Source organism: Schistocerca cancellata, chromosome 1, assembly GCF_023864275.1.
Source record: "Schistocerca cancellata isolate TAMUIC-IGC-003103 chromosome 1, iqSchCanc2.1, whole genome shotgun sequence".
NCBI classification, from domain to species: Eukaryota; Metazoa; Arthropoda; class Insecta; order Orthoptera; family Acrididae; genus Schistocerca; species Schistocerca cancellata.
Genome location: NC_064626.1, coordinates 628,157,390 through 628,173,788, shown reverse-complemented (window position 1 = coordinate 628,173,788; position 16,399 = coordinate 628,157,390). Strand labels below are relative to the sequence as shown.

Sequence of the window (16,399 nt, the reverse complement as noted above, 5' to 3'; positions counted from 1 at the left end):
GCATTTAATTGCTTCCCTTATTAAGTTTCCTAACCTGGCCTTACCATTTCTGTTAAGGTGAAGCCCATGTTTCGTAAAACATTCTCTGTCAAGTGTGCTTGAGTCAATTAATTTCACATTGCTGAATAGCCTACAACTACTTTTAAGTTTCGCATTAATTCTGTGAATTTCCTTATTCACACATGACCATTCAGGTAAATCATGCCTGTGGGTAAAGTTCACCAGTAAAATGTTTGTATTTGACAGTACTAGCAAAAGACTCAAGAGCTGTTTATACATTTTCATAGCATTGTTTTCGTAAATGTCTTTAGCTCCTGCGCAGATTACAACACTGTCCTGCTTGTCATAGTTATATTTTATGATGTTTTCCGTCACTTCTTTGAAACCAGCACCTGGTTTAACCATGCCTGTGACTGTCGTTGATTTACTATTTTCTTGCAGTTCTTGAGAAATTCCTTTGGCGTGACTGTCTCCAAAGACGTCGACTTTTGATTCTTTCTTCTTTGTCACACACGTCGGTTTTTGTTTATTTGTATTTTCACTTTGTTGCAAAACGTCGTATTTGTTTTTATTGCAAAATGTGACAGATTTTACGGAGTTTGTTTTTCTTTTAGTGGACAAGGGATTACCTTTTAGCGACACTTTTATCCACTCGGACGTTGTTTCACTGTCTTGCATCACTTCACTAGCGTTTTGCATATCCTTATTGCAGGCATCACTACTATTCGACAGAACACTGTACCTGTTTTTATCTGTAATTATAATTTCATTTGCTGCCTGTCTATCGCTTCCTTTCCGCTTCTCATAACTCACCAGTCACCAGGTTCCCGTTTTGTGGCTTTATTGTTTTATCATTTAGAATATGGCGCAACTTCTTCAGCTCACAGTTTTCATTAGTTATATATGAAATCTCACGTCTTAAAACATCTACAACTTTTTGTAAACTTGGAATGCGTTCGTTTAGTTTTTCGATTTCACTTTTACAGTTTACACAGGATTCATTTTTTACGACAGAACAGTAACTTTTATTCACTCGTTCACTATGCATCACTACACTCGTCGCCATCTTGAAAATAATTATATTATTTTAAGCATGCTGAGGACTACAATTCTCATGTTGCAGTATTTTGCCTACATAATACAAAGAATTAAACTTGCTGTAGTCACCAGCAGTGATTTCTGATCTATCCCTGGAGTTACTAAAGTGCAAATGTGAATTGTAGTGTCCCTTGTCCTGTAGTTTAATAGAATTCTTCATGTCATTCCCTTTGTTTTACAGGATAGCTTGAGTCCCTTAGTGAGTCACTGTCACCTGCAGTCACTTAGGTAGACAATGAGGTACTCTTAGGAAATACAGCTTCAAAAAATGGAATGAATTAATCTAGAAATAGGTTAAATTTATTACTGACATTTTTAGCTTGCTACAATGTCCCATTCCAACTGCTGCAAATGTCTGCTGAAGGTTTGCAGATTTTCATTGTTGACTTACATACAGGTCCTATTGATAAAACTACTGTTGTTTGCAGGGCTTACAGCATGCATTTTGAACAGATTCAGATTCTTTATTCACCACTGACCACCTGATGTGGAATAGGCAATTTACATGGATATCATATAACATTTTCCTTGAATAGTACCTTAAAGCTAAATGAGCATTGCAAATAGTGCCCATAGATGATAACATAAACCATAACATAAGCTAAATACATTCTGTGACATCATATAATGAAATCCTTAAAAATTAATGTCGATTAATTTTATATTCATAAATTCTGCTATATTGTAAAAAGGATTGATTAGTACCCAATTTAGTAGTTTGCTCCTGAAGCTACTTATGTGAGCTGACCGAGAGGAAAATGGGAGTTTATTAAATATTTTTAGACTATTGATTAGATGGGAATTCCCTGTTCTTGTCAGCCTGTGCCTAGGTATGTCTAATTTTGTTTTGCCTCTGGTATTATGGTGGTGTATGTTTTCCCTCATTTCAAAATCTGTTATATTATTTTTTGCATACAATGCTGAGGTGTATATATAAAGATTAATAACTGTTAATATTTTCAGCTGAATGAACAAAGGCCAGCAGTGCTCCGATCTACCAGAATTGCTCATTGCCCTTATCACTTTCTTCTGAATTTTTAGAACTTCAGTGATGTGAAGAGAGTGTCCCCATATCAGCAGCCCATACTCTATATGTGACTGAAACAGTCCTAAATAAATAACTCTTAAAGATTCTTTAGTCACCAGGCTCCTCGGTTTCCACATTAAATACATAACTCAAGACAATTTTGTGCAGGTATGGTTGATGTGTGTTTCCCACATTAACTTAGAGTCTACATGAATTCCTAGAATTTTAACTGCTTTCACCTCTACCTCTTTTGGCAATCCTAGTATAATCTGTTGGTTTTTATCAGGATTGCAAAGCAGTGTATTTGATGAGAACCAATTTAGTGCTGCTTCCAGGCCATCTTGCATCATATCTTGCAGAACTGATATGTTCTCATGCTGAGCATGCAAAGTTGTGTCATCAGCATAACAAATAACAGTATTGGGGATACAATGGGGTAAATCATTGACTGGAATTATAAAAAAGAAGGGCCCAAGGACAGAACCTTGTGGGACCCCTGTCTTAACTTCTAGCAATTGTGAGTCTCTGTTTCTGACAGAGGCAAACTGCTTCCTATTGTTTAGGTATGATTCAATTACTGCCAATGCAGAGTCTTGTACTCCATGGAATTTGAGTTTAGCAAGTAAGATATCATGAGAAATGCAGTCAAATGCCTTACTTAAATCACATAAAAGAAGTGAGGCTTTATTTTTATTCTCGAAGGCTGTTATTACTTCATTCACAATTGAAAGAACAGCAGTGGTGGTATTTCTTCCCATGCGGAAGACAAATTGACTATTACAGAGTAAGTTATGCGACTCAAAGTAGTAGTTTAGTTGGTTATAAATAAGAGATTCAAATATTTTCGAGAAAATGGGAACTATTGAAACTGGTCAGTAATTTTTGAGATCATGTTTGTCCCCTTTTTTATACACTGGAATAATTTTCGATAGTTGTAGAGTTGTAGGATAGACTCCAAACTCTAGACACCTATTAAACAGAAAGGCCAATGGTTCACTAATTATATGCACTGTTTTTTTAATTATGTAATTGGACAACCAAGAGTAGTCCATGCTCTTGGAGTTTGAGAACTTTGCCACTAACTTTGTAATCTCAGTGGGTGTTATTGTCCTCCATTTAAAGGTATTGTTTGCGGGTTGTTGTTGCTTAAGTAGATCACTTGCATTAGTGGTTGTTGTTTTAATTTTGTTCCTAATATCACTTACAGAGTCCATGAAAAAACGATTAACTTTATCCGGGTCAAGAGCTATGCTATTTTCATCATTCCTGCAATGCTCTTGTGTAACAACATTCCATGCAGCTTTGCACTTATTAGGAGCCCCTTCAATGTATCTTTTGTATGCTGTACTTTTTGCAATTCTAAGCTTAATTCTGTAGGTTCTCTTACATTCAAGATATGCTTTGTACAATTCATCTTTCTGCTCCGTTCCATCTTTAAGAGAATTTTTATACATGTGGTACAACGACAACATATTTTCCGTCGTATTGGTAAGTTCATCTGTGTACCACTTAATGTTTTTCTTTATAGATTGGCTTTTATGATTGATTTTTATAAGAGGAGAACAAGAATACCACAAATCTAAATAAATTTTAATGAAGTTCTCAAAAGCAGTTTCAGTTTTATTTATTCCCACTTGACAATTTTATATACAGTCCCAATTAATATCTCTGAGTTTCTGAATGAACTGGTTTACTACTTCTTCCTTCTGCCCTCTAACCCAGATTACCTTTTCCTTAGCATTGGCACCTGTGTTGGAGAGGAGTCCTTCAGTTTTGTTTTGGTTGAGTGTAAGGAGTATTGGATCATGGTCTGCAAATCCCCCACCTACAATACTGACAGTGTACAAATCCCTATCAAAGTTAACAATGATGTTATCTACACATGCTCCATCACGTGTGGCATTTCTATTGCTACAATATAGATTGAACATTCTGAGGAGGTTGAAAAAATCCTTTGTGTCTTGCTCACCATCATGGTCAGGAAGACCTATAATTTCACTTACACATATGTTGCTAATTCCTTTGTCTGCAGGCTTGTAAAGTTCTTTGCAACTCTTGTGAGAAAAACAACTGCACTCAGCTCATTACATGCTCAAAATCTGCCACATTTTTACAGGAAAGAAAATTTACATTACAATAATAGAGCATGATTATTTTTGTTTCTGAGAACAGGTGAGTTAAAAGTGATCGTTTGCTTGGAAATGTACTCAGCTTTCCCGAGGGAGCTCTATAAACAGCTACCACATAAATAGGCAGTGTATTAACAAGGAGTTAAATGCAACAATTCTCAAACTGTTGAGCAATACAAATTCTATGTTCATAGGCATAGATGCTAACTTTTATACACTAACTTTTATTAAACTTGTAAATGTAAACCTGCAAAATTAAACATTATTTTATTTAGGATACTGAAAAGAGAGGAATTTAATATTATACACAGTATTAGTGCAGAATTTTTCAAGTGAGTGCAAATAAGAGCCGTCTGGTCCAGAAAGACTGTAGTTTATCACAGTGTATTTTTCACAAATGTACCCTGTTTTATTATGTATATTGTAATATTATTTACATCCCACACTTGTACATTTTCACTGGCTATTGATAAGTCTTAAGCAATTACATTACCAGTAAAAAAAAATTATAAACTACAGCTTCTGCAATATCGCGATAGATAAAGTTCCTTATTTTAACCATACGGCAAAGTACTCTCCTCTTTGTTTGGTATCATTTGCCAAAAATCTAATTTAGATATCTCCAGCAGTTTATGAGATATGAGAGGTGTTATGAATATTTCATTCCCACATGCCAGCGATCAGAAGTGAACTTGCTGTAGATGTTCAATTTTTTTCAAGATTGGAGGCAGATAATTATCCCAACTTTTACAAAAATTTCATAATCTCATCTGTATTTCATACTCAGCAACAGAATGTATAATATGCACCAAACACAAATTTATAGAGACCCCTATTTTTGATTGCAATGTTCTCAAATTTGATGCTCATATGTGAAATACGACAATAGTTATGACCATTATCAAAATGATGGGCACTTCAGCATGAAGCTGGCATATAAAGCTACAAGTATTTCAGAAATCAATTATTTTTTACAGAACAGATTCTGTAAAACTGTTTGACAAAGATTACAGGCTGTGCGTCTCGATTCTTTCAGCGCAGCGCCACGCCAACCCTGGCCCACTTTGCGTGATGTCACAAGAGCATGCCGCAGCCTTAGCTGCTCATGGCACTGCAGAACATCCACAAAACTCACTTCTGTTTGTGTCATTGCTACTTCTATTTCATCCAGGTGCTCCCCTAATTTTTCAATTTAGTGTCCTTGGCCAGGCTGTTCTCTGCTGTTGGACTGAGCATTCACTGCTGCTTTGAAATCACTGCAATGAGTACTGCCCCATTTGGTTTCTTAATAACTTGGTACGACAGTCTATCAAGTTCAGTTTCAAATGCCACATGCCTGGGGAAGTACGCCATGCTTTTTCATAGTTTTGGCATAACATACCCACATCATTAAACAGATGTGATAAGACACTAAATTATCTTGTTCATGAATTTAAAAACCAGGATTATAAAGAGGCTGCTTTTCATGGCTTAGTACACAGGGCACTCAATTGCCAATGAACAAGTAGAATTAAAAAATGGAATTAAACATCATTAATAAGACAGCAATCAACAATAGTTACAAAGTAGATATTGTTAATAAATTTCTGAGCAAAAGTAACACTCATATAAAGAAGAAACTAAATGAAGGGAAAATTAAACTGGTCTCTATGACATACCATGGAACATTCTTGCAAAAGATTGTGAACCTTACAGTGCTAAAACAGCATTCAAAACAAATAATCTAGTGAGGTATAATTTGAAGTGTGATTCCAGTAAAAAGATAAACAAGATCAAAATATTGGGAGTTTATAAAATACATTGCACATCCTGTGATGAAAATCATACTGAATAGACAGGAAGAACACTTTTTATCAGTTACAGGGAACATAATGATGCATCAGACTAAGTACCTCTGATAAATCAGCTGTTAGAAATCATGTGTACGAAACAGTCATCTCCTTAAGGAAGTAAATGATGATTTAGAAATTCTTCACATAAAAAAGAAAGGACAAGAATTCGACTTGCCAGAAGTATTGGAGATTGACATTTACAAAAGGAAACACAACAATGCTTTTAATATGCAAGTGAAAGTCAATGGGACAAGATATCTTACCAGCTTTTTAAAATTAGTTTAAGATTATGCTTAATATTCCTCTGATGAAATAATACTAGAGGCTGGTCAACACAGATGACAACATCCAACTAGAAATGAGTAAAAGCAGGTGACCAATAGAACAGCAACATGCTTGAGCCAATAGCTGTACTTACACGGTAATGTCTTGGACATGTCAATACACAACTCCCCAATACCTGGACACTTTAGGAGCCACAGTTGATTGGGAGGATGCAGCCTGGTATGTGATGCAGTGTGAGATGGGACAATTACCGACAGGAGTCAACAAATTTAGTGTAAGGCAAGAACCCACAGTTCAATAGGTTCTTATTTTATTTTAGTTTATGATAACTCTAAATGTGTTGGTAAACTTTTTAGTGATTTAATCTCATGAGCTGGGTTTGATAACCTGATAATGAGCATATTGTCTCTCAAGACATATTGTTGAGTCATGTGTGGGATACAAAACAGTTGAATTAAATGCTACCAATCACCACTGTTAAAATATAACAACCACTACCTCACATCTAATATTAAGGGCATCTTCCTTTTTTTCAAAAACATCATATTTAAACAGCTATACTTAATTAAAGTTTTGTATTCCAGAATCTTCCATTCTTCATTGGTGATTATTTATAAAATTCAGTGCCATAATTTTGTAGCCCTGATTTTTCTGATTTGAAAAACCCCACTTCCACTAGGAAAACTTGTTGGTTTGCTGTTTACTGAGCTATAAAAGTTCACATTTTAGCTAATTTTGGTGGTTGATTAGTTACAAACTACACAGATAACTAGAAAAATTCTTTCATCAAAATTATGTGGAATGAGTCAGTTTACATGATATGCACACATGATTAGCACTAACATTAATGAACACATTACTTTTTAGTCCTACCCACGCCACTACACTTACAATTTTTTAAGAGGCTACAGATTTTAAATGGAAATTCCTCTGTGGAATGGGAGTTGTCAGGAGAAATGATTTTAAGCTACATTAAAAACTTGCTTCACTACCTGTTCAGACATTTTATGCTCTTGGGCAAAGCATGAAAAATCTTTGTTGTGACATACTGAATTCCTTTCTGAGCCCCTGTCAGATTTAATAATGGGCAGTTATGGCCATTTTTCCTTTATAATTGTAGGTATGGATATCACTATTTTTACTTTTTTAGGAGGCTATCAGTTTTTAAGTAGAAATTGTCCAGGAGAAATGATTTTAAGCTACATTAAAAACTTGCTTCACTACCTGTTTCAGACATTTTATGCTAATGGCCAAATGATGAAAAATTTTTCTTCTTGCATACTGAACTCCTTTCTGAGTCACTAAAACGTCATGTGACTAGGGCCTCCCATTGGGTAGACTGTTCACCGGGCGCAAGTCTTTCAATTTGACACCACTTTGGAGACTTGTGCATTGATGGGGATGAAATGATGATGATTAGGACAACACAACAACCAGTCCCTGAGTGGAGAAAATCTCCGACCCAGCCAAGAATCGAACCCGGGCCCTTAGGATTGACATTCTGTCGCACTGACCACTCAGCTACCGGGGATGGACTTCTGAGTCACTGAACAGCTTTAATAAGTGGTAATCCTCCAGAATTGTAGATACTAATATCGCTTTTCTTAGTGGATATACGTATTGTCATGGTGCAGTTAAAATGCCAAACTCCTTGAAGAGAAACAAACAGGAGAAGACATCATATTATTCTTACTTCTTGCTTTTGTGCAAACAGTACTTTCTTTCTAAGCGATGAGTTTCCCCAGAAAATTACTTTCTAAAACATTACTGAGTGGAAATGCATTAAATATGTCAGGAGTTTGATTTCTTTGTTTTCAAGACTAGAAATTATATGAAAAGCAAAAGTAACTTATTTGTTTGTGATGCTGAGTAATATGCTTCCACCATTTCAAGAATTCATCAATATGAAGCATTCTACCCTACTTATTAACTCCTCCTCATGTGCTACAGCAATTGTTGGTATGACACTATTTGTTGTACAGAAATGAATGTAGTATGTTTTCTCAAAATTTGGAAGGATCCATTTTCAGAGAACCACTTAATAATTCTTTGCAAAACATTATTAACAATATCTTCTGTTGCTTTGTCCCAAGTTGAATTTATTATAAATCCAGTATCATCTGCAAAAATCTTGCTGAATATTAACTGAGAGATTATTCACATATGTAAACAATAGGAGTGTAGCAAATTTAACACCGTGGAACTCCCTTTGTTATTTCTCTCCATTAACTAAAATTTTCCATCTCTACATCATTGTCTAAATTATTTAGCACAACTTCTTGTGTCCTGTTTATTAACTATGATTCCAACCAGTTGTGTGCAAGGCCATTAATTCAATGAACCTTGCATTTTTTCTGAGAGTGTTACATGACCTATATAATCAAATGCCTTGGAAAGATCACAAAAATACCAACTGGTGACGTTTGTTATTTAAAGCTTGTAATATATGGTGAGTGAATGTGTGAATAGCATTCTCAGTCAAGTAGGCCTCCTGGAATCCAAAATGTGACATGCTAGGTATATTGTTTCCACCACGTGTGAGACTAAACTTGAGAACATTACTTTTTTTACTATTTTGGAAAAAGATATCAGTAAGAAAATTATGTGATAATTATTTAAGTCCTCCTTGTCATCTTTCTTACAAAGAGGCTAATCAACTGCACATTTTAACCTGTGTGGAAAAATTACCTGTGTTAGTGATTCATTATAAACATCACTAAGGATGATACCTAAGTTAGAATAACTTTTCAGAATTCTGTTTGAAATTCCATCAACATCATATGAGCCTTTGTTTTTTTAGAATTTGTATAATTGTACTGATTTCAATGAGGGATGTTGGTGCTACTTTAAGTTGCTTAAAGTTCTGTGGAATGACATTTTTCATATCCTCTTACTACTTCAACTTAACCATTTAATCCTACTTTTGCTACAATATTTAGAACATGATTGTTACATGAGATTTATGAATCCCTGTAGGAGTATACATAATATTCATAACATAGTTCCTATAATTTTGTCAATTTTCCCATTATCCAACCAATAGTTAAACAGGTTAACTTCTTTGATCATTGTAATTTCAACACACACACACACACACACACACACACACACACACACACACGACTACAGTCTCAGGCAACTGAAACCACACTGCGGGCAGGAGCAGGAGTGCATGATGGGAGTGCCAACTGGGTTGGGGTAAGGAGGAGGCTGGGATGGGGAGGGGGAGCAATAGTATGGTGGGGATGGCAGACAGTGAAGTGCTGCAGGTTAGACGGAGGGCAAGGGGGAAGTGGGGAATGGGGGGTGGGGGGGGGGAGTAGTGGAAAAGAAGAGAAATAAAAAGACTGGGTGAGAGCAGGGAAGGGGTTGGATGAGTGAGGACAGTGGCTAATGAAGGTTGAGACCAGGAGGGTTTTGGGAATGTAGGATTTATTGCAGGGAAAGTTCCCACCTGTGCAATTCAGAAAAGCTGGTGTTGGTGGGAAAGATCTGTATGGCACAGGCTGTGAAGCAGTCATCATTGAAATGAAGGATATCTTGTTTGGCAGTGTGTTCAGCAACAGAGTGGTCCACTTGTTTCTTGGCCACAGTTTGTCAGTGGCCATTCATGCGGACAGGCAGCTTGTTGGTTGTCATGCCTACATAGAATGCAGCACAATGGTTGCAGCTTAACTTGTAGACCACATGACTGGTTTCACAGGTAGCCCTGCCTTTGATGGGATAGGTGATGTTAGTCACTGGACTGGAGTAGGTGGTGGTGGTGGTGGTGGTGGTGGTGGTGGAAATATGTAGGTGGTGGTGGTGGTGGTGGTGGTGGTGGGAAGATGTATTGGACTGGTCTTGCATCTAGGTCTATTACAGGGGTATGAGCCATGAGGTAAGGGATTGGGAGCAGGGGTTGTGTAAGGATGGACGAGTGTATTGTGTAGGTTCAGTGGATGGCGGAATACCGGTGTAGGAGGGGTGGGAAGGATAGTGGGCAGGATATTTCTCATTTCAGGGCACAACAATAGGTAATCAAAACCCTGGTGGAGATTGTAATTCAGTTGCTCCAGTCCTGGGTGGTACTGAGTCACTGTCCTCTCCCATACAGCCCCTTCCTTGCTCCCATTCCAGCACTACACAGCCATCATTCCACCACCACACACAGTGTTTTTATTTCTCTCCTTTTCCACTACCTCCCCCCCCCCCCCAACCCCTCCCCCTCCCACCCCCACTCCCCACCTCTCCCCTGCCCTCTGTCTAACCTGCAGCACTTCACTGTCTGCCACCCCCACCATACTACTGCTCCCCCTCCCCATCCCAGCCTCCTCCTTACCCTCACACAGTCACCACTCCCATCATGCACTCATGCTGCTGCTTGCACTGTGGTTTCAGTTGCCTCAGACTGCAATTGTGTGTGTGTGTGTGTGTGTGTGTGTGTGTGTGTGTGTGTGTATGTGTGTGTATCTATTGGTAATGAAGGCCACTTACCAAAAGCCTTAACTGTGAAAGTCTTTTTGTTGTGCCTATCTGTGAGTCAGCATCTCCTCTATATGGTGAGTAGCAGCTTTCCTTCTCATAATATTGTTACAATAACAAGAGCGTAATCCAAAACATTGAAGTGATAGAAGGCCATCAAAGGTTAACAACCAGATAATGTAAATTACACACTGATCGAACACAGAAGTGTAGCAAAGCATTGTCTAAGTTCATAACTTTGTACTTCTGCAGAAACTGTGAGAAAAATAAAGTATGCCTCTCGTGTTTCAAAGAAATGTAAAAGTAGGCAAGAGAGCATGAGCTCATGAGAAAAGACCAAAATAACAACCATGAGTGAAATCCCAGGATATCTGTCAGGGCGAAAATTTCAGGGGGTACCAAATTCATATTCTTGAAGGAAAAAACCTTAAGTTGATTTCTGAACCAATAAAAATTTGGTTTTTGAAGATTTTTGAATGTGTGGTTAGTGTACACGATGTCTCTGCCATGGAGATCCCTGTCATATCTTGAAATAAAAATAAACTTTCCTGTAGACAAAAGGGGATGGGACTATATGAACTCAGCTGAATAAACCTGAACAGGTAAATGCCAATCGCTGTTTGTTTATTTGGATGTGCAAATGATCAGTGTTACTATAATTACTAACAAAATCCATAGATTCAGATTAACAGAATGGAAATAAATGACTAACAGGAATAACAGGTAAGAAAGATTACATATTAATCTTCTCAGTGTATCCAAAAAAAAATGAAATTTTTACAGAAAATTTTTGCCAGATCGCTACACTACTAAGAGCCAGTTGTACAGTCCCAGTTAGCAGCTACTTAGTTTCTATTCTTGGAATAGCATGGAAAACATGTTGTGCAAACACATAATAATGCTTAACCAGAGAATAAATGCAGGATAACTAAACCAGTGATTCTGATGTGGTTAGTGAAGTTAACCAGAGAATAAATTTTGACAATGGCAGGAATACTTACAGAATTAGTGATGACTAGATTATTTGTTAGAATGAGTAAGGGGCAGAAACAGGAATATCACACATATTATAAGGAAGAATATGATATTCCAAATTTATATAAAAATTTTGTACTTCTACTTTTTGATCTTACACTTGAGAAACTGGAGTGCATTAATGAAATGTGAAACTGTATCCTAACATAAAACGTTTTTGCTTGTAGTAGACCTAATAGGCATTAGACAATGGTACTTCGTGTATTATATTCTGTCATGTTATTTATGTAAATTAGGTAGATAAAAAGCCCATTTGTGCCAAAACAGTCTTGTTTACATGCCATGTTGTGCAACTGCCGCAATATTAGAAAGGCGTATTTCATTTCATCTAGCAGACAGTGACAAAACAGACATAGTCAAATTGAGAAACCACATCAGTCTTGAGTACTATTTGTATTAACAGCTTTTTCAGTATTAGACAATGACATTTTGATTTTTCCTGTAGCAAAAGCCTGACAAACTTTGATGATGTAATAGATTCTTTTGCAGAAAGGACAGCATGCTTCGTAAAGCTGTAGCATGATTATAGAGAAAAAAATTGTAGGACCTAAGGATTGAATAAATGTGTACTATCTTGCTTGTCTCTTGCCTTTACTGGTTTTATGTTTCCTATACTAATTTTTTTTTTTTTTTTTTGGGTGGGGGTGGAGGGGGCATGGGGGGTGGGGGGGGACAGGATGTCAGACTGGCCAACTGGAAGCAGGAGAGGCATTATAGGACATTTTAATTTCCACTGTCCTAAATATAGGTTTGATAGCTTCCATTACAAAATATACAAATTTGAATTCCACAGGGCAAAATACAGTGACGTGTGATAGAAGAATGCTGTGTGAAGAGGTGTGGCATTATACTTTGGCACACTTAAGACTATATAACACATCTTTTATTTCCTTGAACAAATATGTTTTATATATCAAACTCTTCAGGAAGATGTGTGACACAAAATGAACATATTTTTGAAAAATTGATTGTTTTTAAATTTTTTATGTCCTGTCTGAAATGCTTGAGGAGGTGGGGGTGGGAATTGGGGGGGGGGGGGGGGGAGTGCCACTATGAAGTTTATGAAGTTTTTAGCCCAGTTCGGAAATATCATAGATCCAGGGCTGCTCAGTGCTATTCATTTTTTACCATTAAGCACTACAGCAACTGTTCCAGTTCTGAAGACTGATAAGCACATTCTTTGCATTTATCTAAACATGTATGCAATGCTCTATTTTTTGTTTATAGCTTAAATTATATGATAAATAAGTGTATGTTTCAAATTTGAATATTGTCCTGAAAATAATTTTTGCTTTTGTTATCATGAAACATCAATAATTATAAAGAACATGTCAGTGGACTCACCTTAATAGCATTCATCTTGTAAGCAGGTAATGGGGGACTGAACATTGCCTTTGATTGTGCCTTAAGCACACCAAGAGAAACAGTCACAATAACGTGATCTGCAATATACTGTGATCCATCAAGACAACTGACAATAACTTTCCCTCTCATTTCATTAGGCAATGAATCCCATTCAATTTTGGTTACTTCCTTACTAAGTTGTAAACGTTCCTTCAAAGGAAGTTCTTGGTCAGGATTTGGATACTTTTTCTGGAAAATTTCACAGAAAAGGATTATTATTTATGGACAAATATAAGTGTTAAATAATTGTTATTAAAAAAAGCTTCTCTCTCTCTCTCTCTCTCTCTCTCTCTCTCTCTCTCTCTCTCTCTCTCTTTCTCTCTCTTTCTCTCTCTCTTTCTGTTCATGCCACACAATGTCCCATAGATTTCAATACAAAAGTGACAATAACATTTATTCAATACAAAAGTGAAAAAAAAAATTTATTCATTTCAACCCAAGATAGTTGCTTTACTGTAAACTAATAAAATATTAAACATGCAACAACATAGAAAAAATAGCTGCTTTAAAAAGATTGGCATTACCAAATACCAGTTTGATGACCCAGTTTTTGCATCTCTCCACCACTGTTTAGTCTCATAATGTGTTTCTGATTTGTGTCACTTAGTATGGATAAATAGCTAAGAAAAATAACTCCCTATTTTCCACTACAGTGCAGATGTATTTCATAAGAAAAATTAATTGGTATAGTAATGAAAGCAATCTTCACACTTAACTTTTGGATATTCAGTATTCATACTTTTAAATTATTTCTGAACTAACTGTTGTTATGATTTAACTTGTGTTGCTTTTAATATTTGCACAGTGAATTTTTTCCTTAACTGGCACAGAAGAAAATCAGCTACAGCTGAGCATGTGAAAGGTAGTAGATACTGACATTCCAAATGTACAAAACACAGCACCTGTCCATACTTTATATTACTACCATAGCAAAATAGACATTCAGTGATAACTATAAATATTTAAAACTAAATGAGTCCTTACTAAGGATGGGTGGAACCTGTGGAGGCAAAATATAGTCACCTCTGTTGTATCAAGTGAGTACTTTCATCTCTATTACATTCCATTGCACAATTATAATATTATGCCAGCTGGCTACAGATTATAAAATTTGGTGTTCACTTTCCACTGAGTCCCAGATTTGTTTCATTTTTTATTTCTCCTGGTACAACAATTACTTTGGTGACTACTTTATATATATAAGAATGAATAAACTTCTCGCATGTGATGTTTGCTTTATTCACATTTACCCCATTTCACTTCCTGTGTAGTCTATAGATATACTGACTGAATAGTTACCAATGATTCAAACATACTATTTTTTTTTTTCCTACACCTATCTTATGAAGATATTTTCAGGTACAGATAATAAAATTGTATTATGAAGCAAATGGTATGGAAATGTTACAAGGTTAATTAATGATTAGGAATAAGTGAGAAGGTTAACCAGCAGCTTTGGTCCAGGAAGACAGAACATGAGAACATGACAGGAGGGTCAACAATGAAATGCTAGGAATATACGAGATTCAAAAAATTAAGGCTTTACTTGTGGAAGAGATGACAGTTGGTTAGTTAGCTAGTAAGTTAGTATCTGCAATGATTGACTGTTTCATCAGTTCTTGGTAGAATATTTTATACATTATGACTGAAATAAACATGAATATTACACCAGGGTGGTGTGTGTTTTCATTCTTAATGTAGTTAACAGCTTGTTCCACAGATCAAATTCACAATAAAAGTTATGGTGTGGAATGTGTCAACACAACAAATGAAGACTTACACACAACCAAAAAAAGTAATATTTATTTTGCTACATGCTGGTCATTACAGGTTTTCTGATGACTAATCACCTCTATTGAAGAATTCCTCTACACTGTAAAAGAAGTTATTAAGGATAAACTTGTCTAAACTGCATTTGAAAACACTTCTGCTATATGTCAGCATTTTATTTCCATGGGAAGGTCGTCAAAGTGATTTATAACTGCATTTTTCACCCCTTTCTGTGCCAAATTTATATACATTAAAGGGTAATGCAAATCATTTTTCCTAGGATTTGTACTTCTGAATATGTCTGTTATTCTCAAACTTAGATAGGTTGTCGATAACAAAATTTGGAAGTGAATGAGTATGCTGTCCTGTGGGTGTGTGGTTAATATTCCCATCTGTTTAAAGATACACATGCAACATGTAGGCCTACCATGTGTGAACTCCACACATAATCCTAACTACTTTCTTTTATGAAATGAATGCCTTTTGCCTAATCGAGGAGTTATCCCAGAATATTATTCCATAAGACATCAATGAATGGAAATATGCAAAATATGTTGACTTACTGACTTCTATATCCCCAAAGTTGGCAATTGTTCTTATGGCAAAAGTAGGTGAAGCTAAACATTTAGCAAGTCTGCTGTATGATTTATCCAGTTTAAGTTTTCATCAGTGTGCAAACCTAAGCACTTACAAGTTTCTACGTTATTTGTTATTTATTGTTGCTATACTGCATTTTTCAAAGTTTAAAGCTAGCCCATTTGTGCAAAACCATTCAATAACTTTCATAAAAATACCATTCACTATGTCTCTGTTGATGTTTCTTTGCTTAGCTTCATAGCAATGCTTATATAATCTGTGAATAGGACTAATTCTGCCTCTTGAGGGTGGGGGGGGGGGGGGGGGGGGGAAGTTTTCACAGCTAGCAGTGTTGAACATAAGTGAACATTATGTAGAACTGATTAAATGAAACTTCCACATAATTAAAACTATGTGTTAGACTGGAACCTGCGCCAGTAATGTCACACTTTGCGAACACTGCTTTTACTGGCAGCTATTAATTCACAACTCATGATCTGCCTTCTAAGCTTAATGCTGCCAGTGTTTTTCTCATACTCTTCAACCTTTACAGAAGCTGTACTGTACACTTGGCCAGTCAAACACAGCTGCAGAAAATGATTTTACAGAGAAATGTCTTGGACACAGTCTCAGAGCCGTTTACTGACTGAATCTTTCTGTCTGCAGTTGAGTGCGTACTGCTTCATTGATAGATTACAGCTGTGTGATGCAATGGGACCCTATTGTGAAACCAGTCCTCTTACCAACTGACCTATCCAGGCATGACCCTCAAAATTTAA

At 36.3% G+C, this 16,399-nt stretch overlaps 1 protein-coding gene across 2 annotated transcripts in view; it reads right to left on the bottom strand.

Moving 5' to 3' along the window:
- The window catches only part of LOC126183199 (spermine oxidase), a 158,400-nt gene that overhangs the window by 68,377 nt on the left and 73,624 nt on the right, over positions 1 to 16,399 (bottom strand). For both annotated transcript variants that reach the window (XM_049924965.1, XM_049924974.1), the window contains exon 5: positions 13,215 to 13,463. In XM_049924965.1, the coding sequence (XP_049780922.1) occupies positions 13,215 to 13,463 (249 nt within the window). The remainder of the gene's footprint in view (positions 1 to 13,214; positions 13,464 to 16,399) is intronic.